At 43.6% G+C, this 20,751-nt stretch overlaps 1 protein-coding gene across 16 annotated transcripts in view; it reads right to left on the bottom strand.

The window, feature by feature from the left end:
* Window positions 1-792: 792 nt before the first annotated feature.
* nrxn1a (neurexin 1a) overlaps window positions 793-20,751 on the bottom strand; it is a 67,616-nt gene continuing 47,657 nt past the window's right edge. For 10 of the 16 annotated variants that reach the window (XM_037081489.1, XM_037081484.1, XM_037081487.1 and 7 more), the window contains 9 exons: window positions 20,479-20,669; window positions 19,409-19,582; window positions 18,004-18,123; window positions 16,311-16,492; window positions 13,956-14,127; window positions 12,925-13,014; window positions 11,531-11,841; window positions 5,063-5,141; window positions 793-3,452 (listed from right to left, as the gene is read on the bottom strand). In XM_037081489.1, coding sequence (XP_036937384.1) covers window positions 3,151-3,452; window positions 5,063-5,141; window positions 11,531-11,841; window positions 12,925-13,014; window positions 13,956-14,127; window positions 16,311-16,492; window positions 18,004-18,123; window positions 19,409-19,582; window positions 20,479-20,669 — 1,621 coding nt within the window. In that variant the 3' untranslated portion in view covers window positions 793-3,150. The remainder of the gene's footprint in view (window positions 3,453-5,062; window positions 5,142-11,530; window positions 11,842-12,924; window positions 13,015-13,955; window positions 14,128-16,310; window positions 16,493-18,003; window positions 18,124-19,408; window positions 19,583-20,478; window positions 20,670-20,751) is intronic. The other 6 variants (XM_037081494.1, XM_037081493.1, XM_037081500.1 and 3 more) reach the window with 1 other exon arrangement.

Raw genomic sequence — 20,751 nt, 5'->3', positions numbered from 1 at the left:
CTGAGCAGCTTTCATAGGAATTAACAAGGCTCAGTCTCCAACACTGTAACCAGATGTGACCTGTAACGTTAGTTAGCTTAGTCAGCTAACCTCTCAACATTTAGTCCTTTAGTGATCCAGTAACTGGGCGTATCTCGGTGGATAGAAAATAGTTTCATGAACCAGCTCACAATAAGGTCTGTGGATTATCCTGAGTAACCGGGTCATGATTTCTGGAAAGAGACATTGCTTTCTAACATTTTATTTATTCATCTTGGCGCTCTGAGCGCCACAAGCTGAGAACTGTCCAGTTCCATTATATTGAGGAGATGGCAGACATCTCTGCAGCTGATGTCTCCCAAACTCTGCAACTTACACCAACAAATCGAGATGTCTTACTTGGTAAGAGGAAAAATGTCTATTTGATTTTCATGTGAACTTCATGTGTCCCTTTAAACAATCCCTTATCGTCAGACTTTTTCTGTTTATTGTTTGATAGACGGATAATCGCTGCAGCTCAGTCCAAGTTTGAAAAAGGTAAAAGGTGAGTGTATAGAGTGTCGTCGTAGCTGTTTCCAGTACTTTATGCTAAGCTAAGCTAACTGGCCTCTAGCAGCAGCAGTATGACTCTAACTCTCCACCAGAAATTGAAGAATATTTCCCAGAATTCCTGTTCCTTTGAGATCTGCGTCCTCACATCATGTGGACTGGTATTAGCTCGTCTTAATTAGACACTGATCTGGTGGTGGACACATGCACACACAAACAGTACTGTCACGGAGCAAAAACCACATAGAAAAACGCACTCCAGGCTCACTTGGGTAATATTTTATTTACTCGTTAATCTTCAAAACTATTTTTCATAATAAATTTCCACTTTATGTTCATCAAAGAACCGTAACAATAAAAATAAAAGTAAATACTGTAGAAAAATTGTACATATAGAAAATAAACATGGTTAATGAACACCTAGATGTAGAATCCCATTGGTTTGAGACGCCTCCTTTTTGTTTCAGATGGCAACACAACAGAGAGAGAGAGAGAGAGGGAAAAGAAAGCGATAGACACGGAGGGCAGAGAGGGGAAACGTACTTAACGAGGGGGAAAAAACGGAAAAAGGAGGTCAGAAAGGCCAGTTAAGGACGGAGAGAATACGGGAATATGTTCAGTTAATTTTGACATTATACTTTGAAATCTCACACACAGTCCTTTTCGTGTCCTCTCTTGTCATTTTGCATGCATCTGACTGGTTGCTTGGAAGAACTAGAGGGGGCTTGTTCATGTCATGGCACTGCTTGTATTGATATATATATATCGTGGAGCTACAATTCTTCAGCTGTGGAGGGCTACGGACAAGTCCATAAACAGATAATTATGCTGTAGCCCAAATCGGAAAACCCATCCGTCTGTCCCGCGTTGGCCGAGCCACGAGTATTGATAAATCAGTCAACCAATAGCATGAAGACAAAAGGACGCGAGGAGAGAAAAGGGGGAGCCGATGAAAAGCAACTCAAGTTGTCGCAAAGCCAATGGCGTCAGGAACTGGACTTTTTCTATCTATTAGCAACACATGGTAACATTTATTTGATCTGTTTTTGATTCTTTTCCTCGGCTGGTTTTTGCTATAAAAGGTGGTCGATTAGAGCAGGTATAGTGGGTGTGGCCTATAAGACATCAGGCTAGAAAACAGGAACGTGGCCTGTGGTGGGCGCACACATCCAGGCGTTGCACTGGAGTTACATCGCAACCCGCAACAACACCCCATCACCCATCACTCCTCCTCCTCCTCTGAACAAACAAACAAACAAACAAACCTACCACCTCTGGACTTCGCGGGACACGCCGCCACTTTCACAGCACAGCTCGGAGACTCAGGCATGCAGTAACACTCGAGATGGTCACACTTTTTGTCGATGAGGATTTGATTAAAATCGTTTTTCGGATCCCACACACTGAAAACCATTATTTTTTTTATTTAGGAATACTTCAAGCCAAGGTGGTAAGTTTATGATGGTGGTGCGTCACGGTGTAACCTCTGGAGTTTCAACGCAGTATAAATCACACGGAGTAAGATAATTCACGTGCAATAAGACCCCCCCTCCCTTCCCCAAAGAGTCTATACTGCCCAAATGTTCTTCATATTCATCAGTATCATTGCCATAACAATTATCATAATGGTCTTTGTCATTTGCACCATTGTCTTCTTGTGTAGTCTTCAGTCTTATGAAGATATGGTGGGTCTTTAGCATTGCAGGTACATGTATGTCTGCATGTGTTTATATTTTTAGTGTGTGTGCATTGTGTGTGTGTGTGTGTGTGTGACACCGCAGTGTCTGTAGGTAGCATCTGAAGTCTCAAGTATCCTGTCCAGGAAAAATATCCGCTGATTCCACCCTTTGTGATTTACAGCGTTGCTGTAAAACATCAGCTCTACAGCCCGTTCATTTTATTAACGACACCAGCCCTGCCTCCGCTCACTCGCTCGTAATTCATCGTCTCTGGCTACACCCTGATTTTCTGTCCCGTCGGTGTGCTTGTTTCCCCGGCGTCCCCCGTGCTTCGTCGAGTCCCGTCTGCTAACAGGGAGGAAGGCCAAGAAGCTTGGAAGAGACACTTAGTGCTTTTTTTTCTAAATCATCTTTGTTCTCGTGCTCTGCCCTCTCGCTCAACTCAGTCTGCCATGTGCTTCGCTGAAAGTCTTCCTCGACCTCTTTGAGTCCAACAGGAGAGGTCCGTCTGTGGCAGGGGGAGTTCACTGGTCTCTTTTAATCGTGCTGGCCCCAAAATGGTTCTTGACTGGGAGTTGAACTGGTGCTTCTTTAAATCATTTGGAATGGTGTTTATGTTCATAAAACGAGCCTCTCTCTGAGGCTCTTCTCATTGGTAAATACTGTACAATAAGGGTCCTCGCCCTTGGGCCAGTCTGTGTGTGTGTGTGTGTGTGTCTGTGTGTATGTTTGTGCTTCAATGTATGTGTGTGTGCTTGAATGTGCTTGCCAGCATGTGTGCAGGTGTGATTATTTGAGAGTAAACATTAACATCAGCATGTCTATGTCAGAGTGTGTGTGTGTGTGTTTTTTTTTTTTTTTTTAGAATATATCTATTTATGTACATATACCGTTATATATAAAGGTGTATGCGTATATGTCTGTGTGTCAGACGTCTTCCGCCTCAGACGTAGTACTCCTTGTCTTTGTTCTTCTTGTTCTTGGAGATCTTGGCGATGCCCAGCGGCTTGTCCTTGGCGCTGCCGTTGGGCTGCGTGGCCGAGTTGCTGATGTAGTTGCGGCTCTCATCCACGTGGTACGAGCCCTCGTCGCGGTTGCGGTACTTGTACATGGCGTAGAGGAGGATGAGGATGCAGAGGGCCGCGGCCGCCACGATGCCCACCACCATGCCCGTGGTGCTGCTGCTCTCCCGCACCACCTCGGACGGACCCGGGAACACCTTCACATCCGGTATGGGAGGGCGGGCTGTGAAGGGAGAGAGGAGGCACGTGATGTTACGTTACAGTTTACTGCATGCATTATTAATTTGTACTGCATGTCAAGTTGATGGGTGGAGAGCTGGAGCAAGGAAATACAATGCATCATCATGATGAATTAGTTGACATGCATTTTGCATAATTCTACAAGCTGGCGAGGGAAGGCTGCAGCTCAGAGCCAAAGCTGTTTCTGTATTATCACATAATGTGTAAACAGATTACATTACAGCGTGTTGAGAGGAGGGCCGGAGCACAGGTGCACATTATATCAATTTTTATTACATACATTTGACACTTTATGACATGCACAGGCAGCCAGGGCTGCCGGACTGTGATATACGACATCGTATTAAAAGATTGTCGGCGAAAGAATTTGCATGTGAATTCTCGGAGCTGGATGGAGATGAGGTGAGGGAGGGAAGAGAAGAAGAAAGGATGACTGTAAAGGGATAAGGGAAGGGAAGGTGAGGGAGGAGATGGAGACTGAGATTGCGGGAGCGGATGGAGAGTGTTAGGTAATGCCTTGAGGCAGAAACCCAAGTGGAAATGAAAAATTCATCACAGCGAGCGACAAAGTGGCAGGAAAAGTGACGCTGAATGTGGAGACACATGGAAAAAAAAAAGAAAAGTTGGAAAGGCAGCGTGATGTGTGGAGTCGGCGGGGGGCTGTAACTGCTTGACGTCCGATGTGTTGGACAGTTAGGTACGGCAACACCACTTGGATAAAAACCACAAATAGAACTGCTGTAAAACCAGTAATTTGTCATGTTTGTTTATGATCATGATTACTTATGCTTATTGTCTAGCTCTAGCTTTTAAGACCTCGCAAATATTTGTCTATGTTCCATCTCCCATGTACAATCTAATATTATATGTGGTGGTGTCTTATAGAGCCTGAAGGATATTCATGCGGATGTCGTAAAAAGTTCTGATACCGATATATGAAAAATTCTTGCAACAAACTCCACGGGCAAATATATATAATGGATATTACAGCTTCACAGTAAAATGTGCTATCTGAAATAACATCACTGCCCTGAAATAGTAAACGTTAACAGGAACTATATAATTATGAATCATGTTATGTTTTTAAGCATTGTGTCTAAAAAACTGAAGTTTCGTATCAGCGCATATCGGACAACGTATGGGCCGATACTGATGTAATATCAGCCAACCAATATGTTGGTCAGGCTCTAGTTTATTGTACTATATTTTCGTTTTATTTCCCTTTTGGTTCTCCTGTGTGTTTCAAGCATGTGTGTGAGCTGTAGAAATGATGGTGTGAAGTGGTGTGCCTTACTCTTTTTCTACCCAGCCCATAAAGTAGGGGCACCCACTTATACATATTTACATAATATGTTTTATGAAATTGTCTATTGAATTCGTGAATTCTTAACCTTTTTATCTAGATAGTGTTTATTTGATGGTTTGTTGTCTTTGGTTGTTGTGTTTGAAAAATAAACTTGACATATATAAGTTGTACTGCAGTTCGGCAGGTGGTTTGTCCGAGTGGTGTTGTTGTATGTAGCGGACGTGGTAGAGAATGCGATACTCAGATCTGGCAGTCGTTCAGAGCGGGTGGTGACCGTTTCATCTTACCTGAACTGGGGTCACAGGGGTCAATGTCTTCGTCATCACTGGGACACTCAGCCGACGCCACCAGCAGGTCGTCTGCCGACTGTGGAGAGAGGAAAAACCAGAAAAAACTCACATATATATAGACACAAACTCACTATCAACCACAACATCTCCAAGAAAGAAACAGCCTGTCCTCCACCCCTTCTGTTTATTTTCTACAGCACAAAATCCATCGCCCACCCGTTCTCCAGTTTGCCACAAACACTTTTGCCTATTACGGCCCCCAGCGATGGCAGGCGGCCAAATCGAGAGAAGAAGAAAGGAGGAGGGAGGAGAGGAACACTGAATCCTGTTTAAAACCACAAGGGGAAAGCCAGTTATCATCTCCTACTCTCTTGACCCTCCCCCTCTTTTTCTCTCCTCTTCCACACCTCCTCCTGTTCTTCTCTCCATCTGATATTGGCTGGTGCTGATATGTGTTGTGGAGAATGCGCAGTGAGGAGGAATAAAAAACACTTTTTCTCCCCCCCACCCTTCAGATTTCATTAAGTATTCCAACTAAACACTTCAGGGCTCATTTAAATCTCCTTTACTTAACACCTCTCCATAAGCACCTTGCCAATAACCCACTTACATCCAGCCTCTAACCTGACAAATCTAACCTAACATCTCAACCACTGCTCTTTTCTCTCCGCGCTCCGCTCCCTCTCTATGGAAAAGGAGCCCTTCTTCCTCTCCATCCCTGCTCCTCTTGTTGCCATGGCAACTCTAAGTTCAGGCTGTTAAAAATGATGGGGAATAAAAAATAAATAAATAAAAGGGGAAAAAAAAAGGGAAAAGGAGTGTGCACCCTCAGCGGGGACCTGTGCATTGATTTGCCATTCCAGCCAGAGTGTGTGTGTGTGTGGGGGGGGGGGGGGGAAGAAAAAAGAGGAATGAAAAGATAGATGGATAGATTTTAGGAGAAGCCAATTGGGGAAAAAGAGAGAGAAAAGAAAACAGAGGAGAGAAAGAGGAGGAGGACTTCAAAGTGCTGCGGTCTTTACTTAACACCGTGCTAATGTCCTCCGCATATTCATGAACCACTGTTAAACATCGCCCGCCATGGCGCTCCGGCATGAGAGATATGAACGTGTGTGTGTGTGTGTGTGTGTGTGTGTGTGTATGTGTGTGTGTGATTTAACCACACTGGGCGCTCAGTGCCAGCACTAAATTAAAATTGGATTGTGATGCATTGCAGTAGATGTTAGTAACCCACAGAATAAAAGGACAGAGCAGCAGCAGCAGCTATAAAAGACAAGAGCTCTAGAGGCAGATTACAACCGGACCAGAAGAGATTCTGAACCAAATCAAAGTGCTAAGTGGTCGATGATGTCTCAGCTAAAACCTACAGGCAGTATTTCAAACTGGAATTCATTAAGCTTCCTCTCTGTCCTTGGTTTCTCTACTTCCTCTCCTCCTCGTCTTTGTAAGATTACATAAGGTTAGAGAAGCACTTAGTTTATTCGTCTGAAGCAGCCCACACCGGTCTTGCATGGTGTGGTCGTGGTCCTGACAAGTCTACTGTGGGTATAGTTTGCCCTGAAACATACATTAGGTTATTGAAGCTTGACTCCGTCTCTTTCCTCCACTGCCTTTCCAATCAGTTCTGCCCATTGGGCTGTCAAATGCTGCTAGGGTGAGCTTAGCCTCTGGAATCCAGCCAGTCAATAAGCCTCACTGCCTTTGCCAGGATCCAAATAGCACAAGAACCAATCAGCCGGTAGGAAACACATCACCCCCCTGACTGTCAGCGATCAATGTCAAGCCACCATGCCTGATTATCGATCCGGAGACACCTATGTGCCCTCCGCGGGAACCTGTTTTGAATCCTGATCCCAGCCAAAACAAAAGCAGACAAGTGCATTTGCCAAGGCCCCTCCTCTGATCTGTGACCCCCCCCCCCCCTTGTCAGCTGATCAACCCCATTCAAGCAGGGAAAGTGTCAATTGGACTATTGATCCACCTATCGCACAGGAAACAATGAACACGAGAGGAAAGTTGAGACATGCCAAACTTAAATCACATCAATGAACTGCAGAAGTTTTACTAAAGGGACCTCTGCCCCTCCTTCTGCACCCCCCCACCCCTTCTTTGTCCCCCATCTTTTCACAGTCTTATTAACGGAGCATGCTGACATAATCATGGACACAGATGCACGCACAGAAAGAGAGCAAAGACAAAGGAAGTGTGAGCATGCCGAAAGAGCAAAATCTCTACCTGAGCAGCCGAACAGTGCCAACGACCGTCCATGCCTCCCTGACTGCCTAGTTCACACATAGTAGCTGCACTCTGTCCACACACACTCTTGCAGAAGATTCAACAGCTTGTCTGCTACTTTCACAACTGGAAAAAAAAATTAAAAATCAAACACGCGTGCACATACACGAGCTCTATAATAGCCAAACGTGCTCCATTGGTCTCTGGTTCTATTTAGACACAGTTAGACAGACACACAGGCTGGAAGTTGGCAGGCTGATGAATAGATCCTGACGAGAGAGGAGAGAAGCTAGCTCCACTACTGCAGATGGTGAGATAGAGTCATACACCGCCTGCATTAACAGCCTATCACTGAAGCTCAACCACTGAGAGAGAGGGTGGAGGGAGGGAGAGGAGAGGAGGAGGGGTGGGGGGGAGTGACGGGTAAATATGGAAAGATATGGAGGGAGAGAGAGAGCAAAGAAGAGTGAGAAGAAAGGAAAAGAGAAAAGTGAAGCAAGGGAGGAGGGAGAAAGTATCTCCAGAAGATGGATAGCAGGCGGAGGGAGGGCAAGGAGGGAGAAAAAGATGTGAAAGATGTGCAGAGAGGAGCGAAGAAGAAGAGGAAGAGAAAAAAAAAACAGACAGGGAGGGAGGATGGGAGCGAATGAGAGATAGATATTCAGAGTGGAAGTGTCTGGGTCAGCTGATTCCTGGGAGCCAATCGGAGCGCTGCTGTGAGCCTCGGGTTTTTCTTCTATCAGTCTTGCCATCAAACACAGGTACCCACATACACCTGAGCGCACACGAACATGCACACAGACACACAGACAGATACCAAACATCAAAAACCAAACTCGAAGCTCTGTGACTCAGAGCAGCCTCTAGCATAAACACACACACACACACACACACACACACACACACACACACACACACACACACACACACACACACACACACACTCTCACCGAATCTCTCCCTTGCTTCTCCTCTCTGGTGCTCGGCTGTCATGCATTATTAATCTCTTCCACTTTTTCAACAGGGAAAAAAAAAAAAAAAAAAAAATTCAATAAACTGTGGACTTCAAGAGGAGGCACGTAACACCTTCTTGCTGCACAAAAAGAAACTAACCGTAGGAGTAAACCCGCGGGGCGACTTAGGCAGATCAACACGCACCCCGAACTCCGGCGTGCGCGTGAAAATCGATACATTTCTTGGACCCGACGCCCCTGTGGAAGACATCCCTCACTGCCCCTCCTCTGATGCAACGTGCTGCAATTCAAGCCTATTGTTCTCAATCAACCTGAGCGTTTGTGTGTGTGCTCTCGCGTACACGCGCGTGTGTGTTCGCCTCTACATCGCATGTGTGCACCGGTTGAGGCCAGGTTTGGTTGCCAGGCAACACTAGGCAGCCTCAATGGAGATGCTGTAGATCCTTCTTAAATAAGACAAACACACGGAGAGAGTTTGGGGGCCAGCAGGGGCGATTTCGACTTTCTGGCAAACACACACGCACACACATTCTGCAGCATGTTGAGCATATAGCGGGTCTGACCTAGTTCTCATACAGTGATATTGACTCCAGTGCACACCACTCTGCAACCCCAGATTTAGCGCTGTCATCAGCATAGGGTGAGAGCAGGAATAGTTTGGTTAAAATACCCCAACTGGGACAGATTGAGAGGTAAAGTGTGAAAACAAGCCACTGTGACAACGCTGTCACTCCGCAGCACCATCCATCCTCCTCTCATATCCATTATTGATGCCTGAGGCTTAGCTCACAGCTCTCTGCGTTCTATTATTTATGTCTGAAACAGCTGGCGGTTGATACACAGAGGAGCTATTCTCTATGGGAGACTGGAATGGGAGAGAGCAAGCGAGCAGCAGGGGTAGTGGGGCTCACTATCTCCATGGCAACTTGTATCATCGGGATGAAGAGAGAGAGAGAGAGAGGGGAAAAAAAAAGTATTTTCTCAGTGCGGCAGGCAGGCGGGCACAGTTTTATAACACAGAAGAAGAACTGCAGCACACACAAACGCCCACAAAGAGCCTGACAACATCTCACTAGTGATCTGAACAAAAGAGTCTGTGGCGCTGATAATGTATCCTCTGACATTAGCATCGACTCTGCAGTCAGATCCACTATAAATACGCCTCAGTAACACTTACACATTTCTACTGTAGAGTCCCATTTGCATCAGTTTACAAGACGCGTGTTATGGAAAAGCTATTACGGCCTCCATTAACACAAACATTTCTCCCCCTATAATTTAACGGGTAGGGGCCACTTAGTCAGGAGTTCGTCATCTAATCCATTCATGTGGATCCGCTGGAGCAGAAAAATTATATGTGAGCGGTGTATTGACGTTTCTGGCTCTGTCTTCTTAACATTTGATTTAGATGTCAGATTTGATACGGAGCAAATACTTGCTCTTTAGGGAACGCTGGAACTCTGTTAGTTAAAGTGTATAGACTCTCTGAATAAAAAGCGCCATGAGACAAATTTTGTTCTGATTTGGTGAAGAGATACGATTTGTTGAGATTTTTATAGACTTTGAAAAGCTGCCTACATAGAAAAGAAATGGGATATTGCTCTGACTTTAACATCTGACCATAAAAAAGGCTGTGGGGGGGAACTAAAAAGAATGACATACATAAGCCTTCATAATACAACATGGGACAATCAACATTCTCACATTTAAAACAACGCTGGTGGCCATTTCAGTATCAGAATCAGAATCAGAATCAGAATAAGAAATCCTTTAATGTTGAACACACCCCAAAGACTACAGCCGACAACTAACAAGGCTGCCTGTGTAAAATGGAAATACAAGCATCTTTTGACACCACTCCCTCTAATGTAGCTGCTTCTAATCGAGAATATGTCTGATAAAAAGTTGCAAATGGCCCTCGTGAAGAGGTTGAGGAGAGAAATAAGGACAAAGCCAAAAGCCACCAACAAGAGCTGTCCAGTGCCAACTAGAGCCACAGATGCTCACTGACCGTCGGCCTGGTGTGTCAGGGCCTTTACATCCAAGGTCAGCGCCCAGACGCTTTACAACACAAAGTGAAGTAGAAGTTGGAGTTTACATGGTGCACATGAATGCACCATGAAGCAGCTCACCCGTGAATGACAAAATGTCGTGGAGACTCTCAGCTGAGGTTTTTTATTACGTGACCACGACCCTGGTCACATGTCACAAGTAACAAAACCTTTCAGCAGTGGAGAATCTGTTACTAGTAACTAAAGGTATCAGATAAGTATAATGAAGTGGTAATATAAAGTTACATGAAAATGGAAATGCTCAAGTAAACTATTTAAGTACACTGTAATTAGTTACATTTGAAACATTTATTATTTTTACTGCAAATGTATGTGGTTTCCAAATTATTACACACTTGTTTTTGGTCCACTTGATTACTTATAATCTGCATCGGTTGATCCCTAATGTGGTGCTATGTAGATAAAATTAACTGGACTCACCTCAACAGAAACAAGAAAACATCAGGTGAAGGTTAAAGTCATTTTATATTTATGTGTTGTGTATTATTGTGATTGGCTCTGTGAGATGAGACGTTCTTGCTTCTCATTAAAGTAATGAGTCGACTTTTCAGAAATCTGCTCTTTCATTTCATAAATTCCTAAACCAGTGATTAAAGCCTTATTTAGTTCTCCTGCTCCCACGAGCTGGAGCAAAGTGATATAAGACTTTTAAATCAAGGTTTTAAACTTTGATGTCGGAGTATCCCAGTGGCCTGAGGCCCTAAAAATAACTCCTCTGCCTTTGACTGAATCTTGAGCAGTCATTATTCTCCACCTTCTACTTAGAACTACCCTCTACTTCTCTTTGTAATTTATTTCAAAATGTTTTTTCCTAAATTACTCTGATCCATTCTTTTAAGAGCTTCTGCTTTTCTGGTTTTGATACAGCTTGAGTCGTCTTTGTGTACAGAATATGCGACATAAATAAACTTGCCTTGCCTTGAGTGGAGTTTAAAACAATCCCACTCCTCCAGACATATCTTGCAATCCTCGAGTCCTTGATTAGTGGGCTCTGTGCTTGCTAATCCTCTTACTGATTCCGAAAAAGAAACTTATCAAAGCGAATTAACACTTTTTAATTACCCATTGTCACACCAAAAGGAGGGCCGATAGGAAACATGTACAAGATATCTGAGGCATTACATGCGAGTCAATCTGTGACCACACGCAGGAAGGATTTAGTGAGTTCTTTAATGCACACAAACCTGCTGTGTGGCGCCTTGTTTCCTGTTGGTGGCTGTGGTGGTTGTGATGTCACTGATGGAGGGGGCGGAGTCAGAGCGGTTGCCTCCAGCTGCTGCGCTGGACTGCGGGGTGATAGAGGAGGACGGCATGTCGCCGACCAGCCTCGCGCTGCCCTCCACCCTGATGTGTGGGTGCCCCTCGGCGGCCATGTTGAGGATGCGGAGCCCGTTGTAGTAGAGGCCGGACAGCTGACCCTGGAACATGGCTGAGCCTCGCTCGCCTCCGCCCACGCGCACCGTCGTCTGGCTGTTGAAGATGGTCAGCTGGCGACCTGCATGCACACACACGTACACAAACACACGCACACACACCAAACACGCACAGGTGCACCAGGAAGGAAGGCGGACGGACACACGCAGAATACAGCCACACACACATACGTACCGGTGGTCACACACGCGCATACATACACACACAAGAGTGTTTGAGTGTTACACAATTCACCACCCCCAAGCCATGGTGAAAGGATGGGATAGATTAAGCATGGCAAGAGCAAAAATCGAAGCCGTGGAGAACCGTGGAGAGGGCTGAGACTGAGAGAGCGAAGAAGAGGCAGAGGGGGGTGAAGAGAAGTCGAGGAGGAGGATGAAGAGGGAGAGAACAGAAGGGAGGAGGAAGAGGCAGCAGATGAGAGGAGTCAGAGGGCCCTGAGAAGACGGGGCTGACAGATGGCTGCTGTGGTGATGGCTGTGCGGCACGACATTGTATTTGAAGGAGCAACAGACAGGCAGACAGAGAGACAGAGATCTAGAGAACTGTTGTAACAGCCCTATGAAGCATGCACAGGTTATAAGCTCTAGCACTGCTCACTGTTAAAGGGACTAGAGGCTAATTTAAGGAGCTCTGCTGGAGTTTAGGAGGAAAACTTTTACATTTTTTTCAAAAAAAGGAATAAAAAGCATTGCTCTATTAAGTCATTTACAAATTTACATAATTCTTACATGTCGCAATACTTTTCATGCATTTTAATTTGATTACAAAAATTTGTTTTTCAACATATAATCTTTAGTAAATGCTTTATCGTTTACAATTTGATAACAGACAAAATTATTTACCAGTCTTAATAAAGCATCTTTTATCAGTACTTCTTTTTCTATTTTCTGATTTATTCACATTTAAATCTCTCCATCGTCCCTTTAACCTGATATTATCAGATACACACTAACAAGATACGTTCACAGGCACTACAGTTTACACAGTATTACACACTACAGCTGCCCAACTTTTAAATACTTAGTTATGGATTTAGATTTTTAGATGTTAGTTGATGGTGCACAATAAAGTATATTCAACTGTCTTCAAATTGTATTTTTTAAAGCTGAAAGTTTTAAGGAATTTTAATCAGGGTTTTTACCTTTGTCGAGTAGCCAATCGTCAACTACTCGACCGAGCCGATAGGGGATTCGCTGTCTGGCGATGGCCAGGCGCTCGTTATCAATGTTGCCTTTAATTTAGAGATGAAAACACAGTAGTAATTACGCACATCCAAACGTGGTACAGGAGCTGGATACAAAAAGAACAGCAATGAAAAGAAAGTAATGGTCTGCTCATTGTTAGCATGTCACTGCGTTAAGGTATGCTTGATGAGGAGCTGAATTCACTATGTTTCCAGTGAGCGGACTCTTACTCTCTGTTCATTGGGTTTAATTTAAAGAGACATTTCAGGGGTTAACATCTGCAAGAGCACAGGGAAATAATGTTACAGCTGCCACATACTGTCTATATGACTGACTGAGTTTAGAGTTACATACATATAGGAAGAACCCTCACACACACCTCACAACAACTAGCATTTAGCATTTTAGCTATCAGCTGTCTCATTGTGTTAAAGACTGCTACCTAAGATTACCACTTTATATATGAAAAAACAACAAATGTAAAAACAAAGACTATGTTCAACAAAATACACTTTTACACTTTTTTTCTTATTTTTTCACTCTAGTTAAACATTTAACTCACAATATGACATGTTTTTAAATTATTGTTTGACCAAAAATGCACCAACTGTTATTATTATAATCTTTTATGGTGAGAAAAACAACCTGACTAATTGACTATTTTCATAAATTACCTTTAACACTATTTAACAGGCCTAACATGACATAGCTGGCTACTATACAAGCTATTGTAATAAATATATCTCATTTTAAGGTTTAAAAAGTCATGTTTCATATCAGATCACACATATTTCATTTCAAACACAATAACATAAAACAAAGCTGCAATTAAATTTCTCAACCTTCAGTGTTTAAATATAAACATTGATAGGAACAATCAATCAGGAGGTGGGTTGATTTGGCCTAAGGTGTAGTTAGCTCTGTCCCAGGACAGGCAGTGCTGTGGTGGCCAGGTGGGTTGGGCTTCTGTGGGCGGGGCAGGGCCTACCTGAGGGGTAACGCTCTATGACTGGCAGGTCGTCCAGTTGGAGGGTCGCATTGCCTCCGCTGCGGGTGAACCGAATTATGTGGTACTTCCCATCGTTGACAAACTTGGAGCTCTCCTCGATGTTGATGTCATCAGTGCCAACATTAAACACTACTCTAATGTTGCCTTTGTCCTGAGGAGGAGGAGGAGGAGAGAGAAATGCTTCAGGGCGAATGTGACTTGGCAGGCAAGGATACAGTTTTGTTATTAAGGTCCTAGTTTATGGGGCTTGATGCCTAACAATCCGTTCAACCGAGTTATTTTGCATCGGTACGTGGAAGTGGCCGGGCTTTAAGCGATCCATTGCACTTGTAATGAGGAAAATAAGGACCTCCGACGGGGAAAAGCGCAGTTGAACAGGCGTCCAAGTCCGAGATCCACCAAGCCCGGCACGGAGGACATCGCAGATGTATGGTGGCACACATAGCGAACAATTACCTTTACCCTTTCATCCCTTTTCACTTCACGCACTGTTTGTGCTGTGAAGCGTGCTGTAACAACAACTTTGTGGTTGCCATCATCATTCCAGTTGATTTATGCTTAATAGGAGTCTCTGTAAGCAAGCAGCACTAACCTTCTCTTCCTGTCTCTTTTTAAGTGCCCCTAACGCTTAAATCTGCTGCTGCAGTGGCTCTTGAAGTTCACAGACTTGCCACACAAACATCCGTTTGCTGCAGGCACAAACACTGAGACGCATTTAGACTGGAAGTCGGGGATACCAACTCAGACGTATCGACTTTTGACTTGCACTGCAGCATATCCAGGAGTTGTTGACTTAAGCCTGGCAACTATAAAATGATGTGGGTTGATCAGAAGTGGCTAGAGTTATTAGAAAACTAAAGACAACTGTCAGACAACAGTTTTATGAAGTGTTCCCGAGCCCATGTAGAAATTTGACTGAACTGAAATGAAGAGGGCTCCTTTTACACCCAATCATGATGCTAAGACCTGTTACCAGTCGGGGTTGTATAAAAGTTTTATGTAGCTTCAGAGGGAGCTGCACAAATTTCGTCGTAAATCTGGGGGTGTGACCTCATACCTGCTTGTGGCTAGCAGCCTCAAGTACATCAGCTGCTGCTAGTTTAACACATCTGAATCTCCGACTGAACTGGCTTTGGTTAAAATGCATTACAGGTAATGTAGGCGGAAGGTTATAACAAGGAAGAAGAATGCAGGGAACAGAAAAGACAATACATCTTGCTTTGCTGTATCTATTTTATCTAAAAAGCATCACGAAAAAGCATCTACATCGGTGGAGTGTCCTTTTAACTTCTTTGTGCTGGCACTGGTCAGTTTGTGCTGAATTTCAATGTTTAATGAGGCGCACAAAGCAAATACACAGTTAAATAGTGCGCATAATGAACAAGTAAGCAGGTTAAAAATCGAACAGTGTTGTGGATAAAATCCGATGACAAACAATAAACATAAAATATTCAGCAGGTGGGAGCAGTAATGGAGGGATTGAGGCCAGTTGTACATAAAAAGAGACATAAAATTATATTTTTAATGTTTAATGATAATGTTTTTATGGAGAACATATATTTGTTTAATACTTTCATAAAAATATATGATATTTTAAGCTGGGGTGACTGTGGACACCAGAAAGTATCCAGCCAGTGTGCCACTGGCCCCGTAGCTCTCGCCGGCCAGCAGGGAGATGTTTCTGTTTCTGTATCTTTTTCTTTTATTCGTCTGAATTATCAGTTTATTGATTGCTGTCAGGGTGTCTAGAGATTTTCATAACATAACATAATTTCTTCTAGCATAAATTACCAACTGTCGCTTTAATATTTGTGTGACTTGACTTCAGATTTGCGACATTGCTCTCATTAGTCTAATAAAGAAGAATAGATTTCTGAGCGACAGCCATCTGTGCAGGTTCTGCCATGATTGCGCTTGTGTTTGGACCTGCATAATTATAATAATCACACTGAAATCACCATGTCATTAACTTCTTTATGTCTGCATTATGCTGAACCACCAGACTAGAGTCACGCAGCAGAGAATTGTGGGATAGCAGTGTTAGAGAGAGTGTGCGGCAAGTGTTGGTTCAGTGTGTACTGGCTGTTGGCAGTTTTCAGATGTAGGACACACTTGTCTACTACCTGATGGCACATGCAGTGTGAGTAATGAGAAAGACTCTGTGTCTCAAGAAAAGTCTGGTGTTAAATAAAATAAATTAAAAAAAGATAAATGAATCACGTCCAGTCAGTTAATGTGTTGGATAAGTGGATTCCTGGAGGAGAAGCAGTCTGTGAAATGTCTCAAATCACATATTCTTTGGTCTACTTTTTGAATACAAGGGTGTGAACTTACAATCTGAAGCTGAAGGTAATCTCCCAGGCCAGACGCGCTGTCCACCCGCAGCAGAATGGCGTGTTTCTGTTGGGTGCTGAACCCGAGGGCCAGCCGGTCCGCCCTGGTGCTGGGACGCTCGTTAGGCGGCCACGTGTAGACCACCACACCTCCGTCACGGCCAAAGATATAGGTGGTCCCAGCTGGCTCACACAGATAAAAAATTTAATTGCAAGCATGTCTGTGTGCCGTAAACAGTTCTATGTGTCATCAGAGGTTCTCCACTGCAGATTGGACATGGTTCTATTGTTTAAGACAGAAACGGCATATTGGAAAACAATAATAAAACTTTTAAATGTCATAGTTGACTGGCCTTCTTGTTCCTCCCACATGCTAAGAAAAAAAATCAGTATTTCCCGGACAACAACAGTACTGCAGGAGGCTCACTGCGATAAGTGACTCATACAAATAACAGCATACAATGGATGGACTCACTGTATGGTGACTAAATAATCATGGAGCACGTTGCCAGTAAGGCTGCTGAGAATTATAGAGAGCTAAAAGCTTGAAAATGTGTGGTGGATGTTATTAAATGTTCACAGATTAGAATAATCAAACCCGACACTGAACAGGTAGTGTTTCTGTGCCACCTCAGAATCAACAGATGACAGTGCCCTCACGTGGCGGCTCTGAAAAAATGCACACGAAATTCCTTTGAATCCAAAAATCATCCGAGTGGATCAGTTCCAGGCCTGCAGCTCTACACCAGGGTTCATGTTAGATAAGGATCAACAACCATCAGGTTCTAGTGGATTTAAATATGTTTTCTTAGATGTTGGATCAGGCTTGGTTGAATTAAAGTGGCCTCAGCTGAGGTATGCGCTCTACTGAAGGCCATTTTAGTTTCAAATCGGTTGATATGTGTATAGTTCAGTGACTCTCTCTGTGTAAAGAAAAGAACCAAAAATGGTAACAAATTCCGTCTTTTAATCCTGGTTTTGTATCAAAGTTTAACATTCTGGTATTGTGACAACCCTCTTAGAGACGCTTGGGCAAAAGGTTTTAAAAAGAACTTCCCCTTCTTCCTGAAATAATTTACAGAAGGACCTGAAATTAGTTTATTACTATGGGAGGATTGTTAAAAAGTCTTATAATATCTAATTTTAAATGTCCTTAAGTATTAAAAGTACAAGTGAGTAAATTAAAATGTATTTACTTGTATCTATATACTGTTTATCATGTGTTGACTGATTAGTGGAGGATTTTTTGGACTATTGGAATCAGTTTTTTTCATCTTATTATCAGTAAAATAATAAAAAATGTGCTACTATGATTCTAAAGCAGCATGTGAAGTAACTAGTAATTATCAAACAAATGTAGTGGAGTATAAAGAACAGTATTTGTCTCCAAAATGTAGTGAAGTAGAAGCATAAAGTAGTAGGAAATGCACTCAAGTAAAGCATCAAAAATTGTACTTAGTTAGATTCTATCACTGGATATGTAAAGAATATATTTCGGCTGAGGATTTAGGTTTGACAGAGAGTACAGGACACAAAAAACAATGTGGACATCTACAGATGCATGTTTAAACCTGATGCTCTGTGATCTACATGTATATCAATATATCAAAATCAGTTTTTCATACCATCAAAACTAAAATATGTCCGTAATCCAGGCAGATCTGGGAGAGACGCACTGAAAAGCAAAGACTCACCATCGTTGCATAGCGGCCCGGCGTACGACGTCATGCTGCAGTCACAGGTGAAGCCCTCCCACTGCTGCAAACAAACCCCCTGATTTGAGCAAGAGTCTTCTTGACATGTCGTGCTTGGACCTGCAGTAAGAGACGTGTTGGGGTCGGAGGGTGCGAAAGTTAGGAAAGAAGATAAACAAACACACTTTTTGTTGCTTGTTTTTTTTTTTTTCCTCTGGAGCCCAGTGTGCTCACAGCAGTTTGGCAGTTGTTACTTTCTAAGAGCACATTTCCTTGAAACGTTTTTGAAATGGCTGTTGGTTGGCTGTTGTGCTGCGATGGCGTCATGATTAGTGGTATTAGTAAGAAAAAGAATTGCGAGATGGAGCGGATAGGCTCCCATACTTTAGCTTCACACTTACAGAGGATGTTAGATTGGCCGTTCAGCCTGAAACTAGACTGGAATCTGTGCGACTACTTTGAAAAATGTGGAGAGCATGCAGGTGGTGAGGCTAGATGAGCGGGGCGAGGACAGGAGGAGGAATTAAACATAAGAGGGCAGAGTTATGTTTAAAGGGCCTTCATCTCAATACTCTTTCTCCAGCAGTGTGTCACCGTTCTCTCCCTGCCTCGTGTTGAAACCACACAGGAGGAGAACGTCAAAGCTCTTCTCCCTCCTTGCACTTCTCACCCGAGGCGTGGAGGAAAGGGTGCGGAATGGTTCACAAACGGGAGTATTGAAGTTTAGGTTGGGAGTCAGTAGGAGGGGTTAGAGAGCATGCTGCTGGTGGAGCTGTGGTCAACTCAAGTCAAGCGGTGGTGATGTCACTACTGTGATGAAGTCACTACGGTGGCTAGGAGAGGACAGGTCACCTCTGACCTTTGACTCTGGATCACTCTGGATCCACACAACACTGGACACCACTGGGTAGTTTCAACACACTCACACTCACTCACACGCACGTACACACACACCTGTACGCACTCGCGCCCACGCACGCACTTCCCCTCCCCCCCACACGTGTCTCACATGCTCACACAAAGCGATATACCTTGCAAGTCAGCTTTCATCAATGTAACTTTTGTCAGCCCAACAAAAAAGCAAACAAGCAAATCAAGTTAGATGGTTAGTCAATGCACACAGATGCCTGTGAACTGCTGAGAGAGTGGAAGAGAGAGAGAGAGAGAGAGAAAAACACAATGTGCAGAGAGGCTGAGGAGGAGATGAGGAGAAAAGGGAGAGAACATTTACATCTAACAAGACCAAAAGCTGGGTTAGTGGGTTATCCTCATAAGAGAGAGAGAGAGAGAGAGAGAGAGAGAGAGAGAGAGCATGACTTAAATGAAAACTGAAAGAAAAGGCAGTAGGGACATGGGGACCAGGACAGATCTACTGGTGTGTGCTGTCTGTGTGTTTGTGCCTCACCTTCACAGCCTCGCTCTACTTGTCCCATGGTTGCCAGAGCATCAGCCAAAAGGTCGGGGAGGCGGCCGTTTAGGTCGACTGTTGCGAGGCAACCCTGAAACCCCTCATGGGAGTGGACCAGCTTAGGCAAGTCTCGGTACATCTCTTTGGAGACGCCCCCGATGTACAGGTCACCTGACGAGGAGCAAACAGAGTGAATGGCAGCTTCATGGAACCAATTATAATGCAAGACTGTGTCAGTGTTGGGGACGCAGGCAGTCATTGTCATTATTGATTAGTCCGGCCTTTTTGGTTTGTTTGGAAAAGGTTACAAATGTGAGCACAGACAGCTGCACTCTTCTCTTTTTTTAAAGCTGGAACCAGTGAATATTTGACTTTCTTTCATATTTGCCAGTCTATTTCTGTGGGAATAAAATAATTATCCTTTAAACAAACTTTCCTTCTTCAATCATATAATCTAATTTTAGGCTACAGGCAAACATGAAGCTAAGAACAAAGACTGAAACCAGCTAGATTGGCTCCGTCCGAAGGCCATAAAATCCATCTAGTGGCACCTCTAAAATTCATCGGTCAGGAGAAGAACTAAATTGTCATTTTTACACGTTTGTATGTGAGGGATTCAATAAAATAACAAAGAACATGTTAATTAGACAGCGTTTGTGGGGCTGGTAACTTCATATTAATCGTCTAGACATGAAAGTAGAACTGAAAATAAAATTAACCTATAACTATTTCAACAATTGATTAATCATTTCAGTCATTTTTCAAGCAGAAATGTCAAAGTCAGTGTGATGTTGTTGCTTTTGCTGCCTTTCTTTGTCATTTGCAGAGGTTTTGGACTGTTGGTTGGACAAAAGAAGTACATCTGAACACGTCACTTTGGGCTTTGGGGTTACTACAAACTAAAGGATTAATAGCCTAACATCAGTGTGGTATCAATCATCTCACTTGAGCGAAGAAGCCTATTTCCCTTCATGCTGAACTTTTCCTTTGAATCAGCTTCCTGTGACGCAGTTTATCAGTATAAGCTCTTGTCGTTGAGGAATCACCGCTTGTATCATTGTGCATACCCTTAAGGTCGAGGTTCTTGGCGCCCATGGTGGTCTGCGTGGTGACTTTGGTGTCGATCTTGACCGTGTGGAGATTGTTGGTGTCGCGGGATATGTGAACGTTGTGCCAGTGGTTGTCATTGAGGGGACTGTTAGAGTTGCCTTTGATCAGGTGTGCTCCGTTTCCCAGATCTGAGATGTAATGTAGGTAGCTGGAAAAGGAACAAGGAAAGGAGAGAGGAAGGGGTTTGAAAAACTGAGGAGAGAAAAGTGCAAATTAATCGTATTCATGAT

Source organism: Acanthopagrus latus, chromosome 20 (genome assembly GCF_904848185.1).
Source record: "Acanthopagrus latus isolate v.2019 chromosome 20, fAcaLat1.1, whole genome shotgun sequence".
NCBI lineage: Eukaryota > Metazoa > Chordata > Actinopteri > Spariformes > Sparidae > Acanthopagrus > Acanthopagrus latus.
Note: the sequence above shows the minus strand (reverse complement) of the source record. Positions and strands in the feature narration are given on the sequence as shown.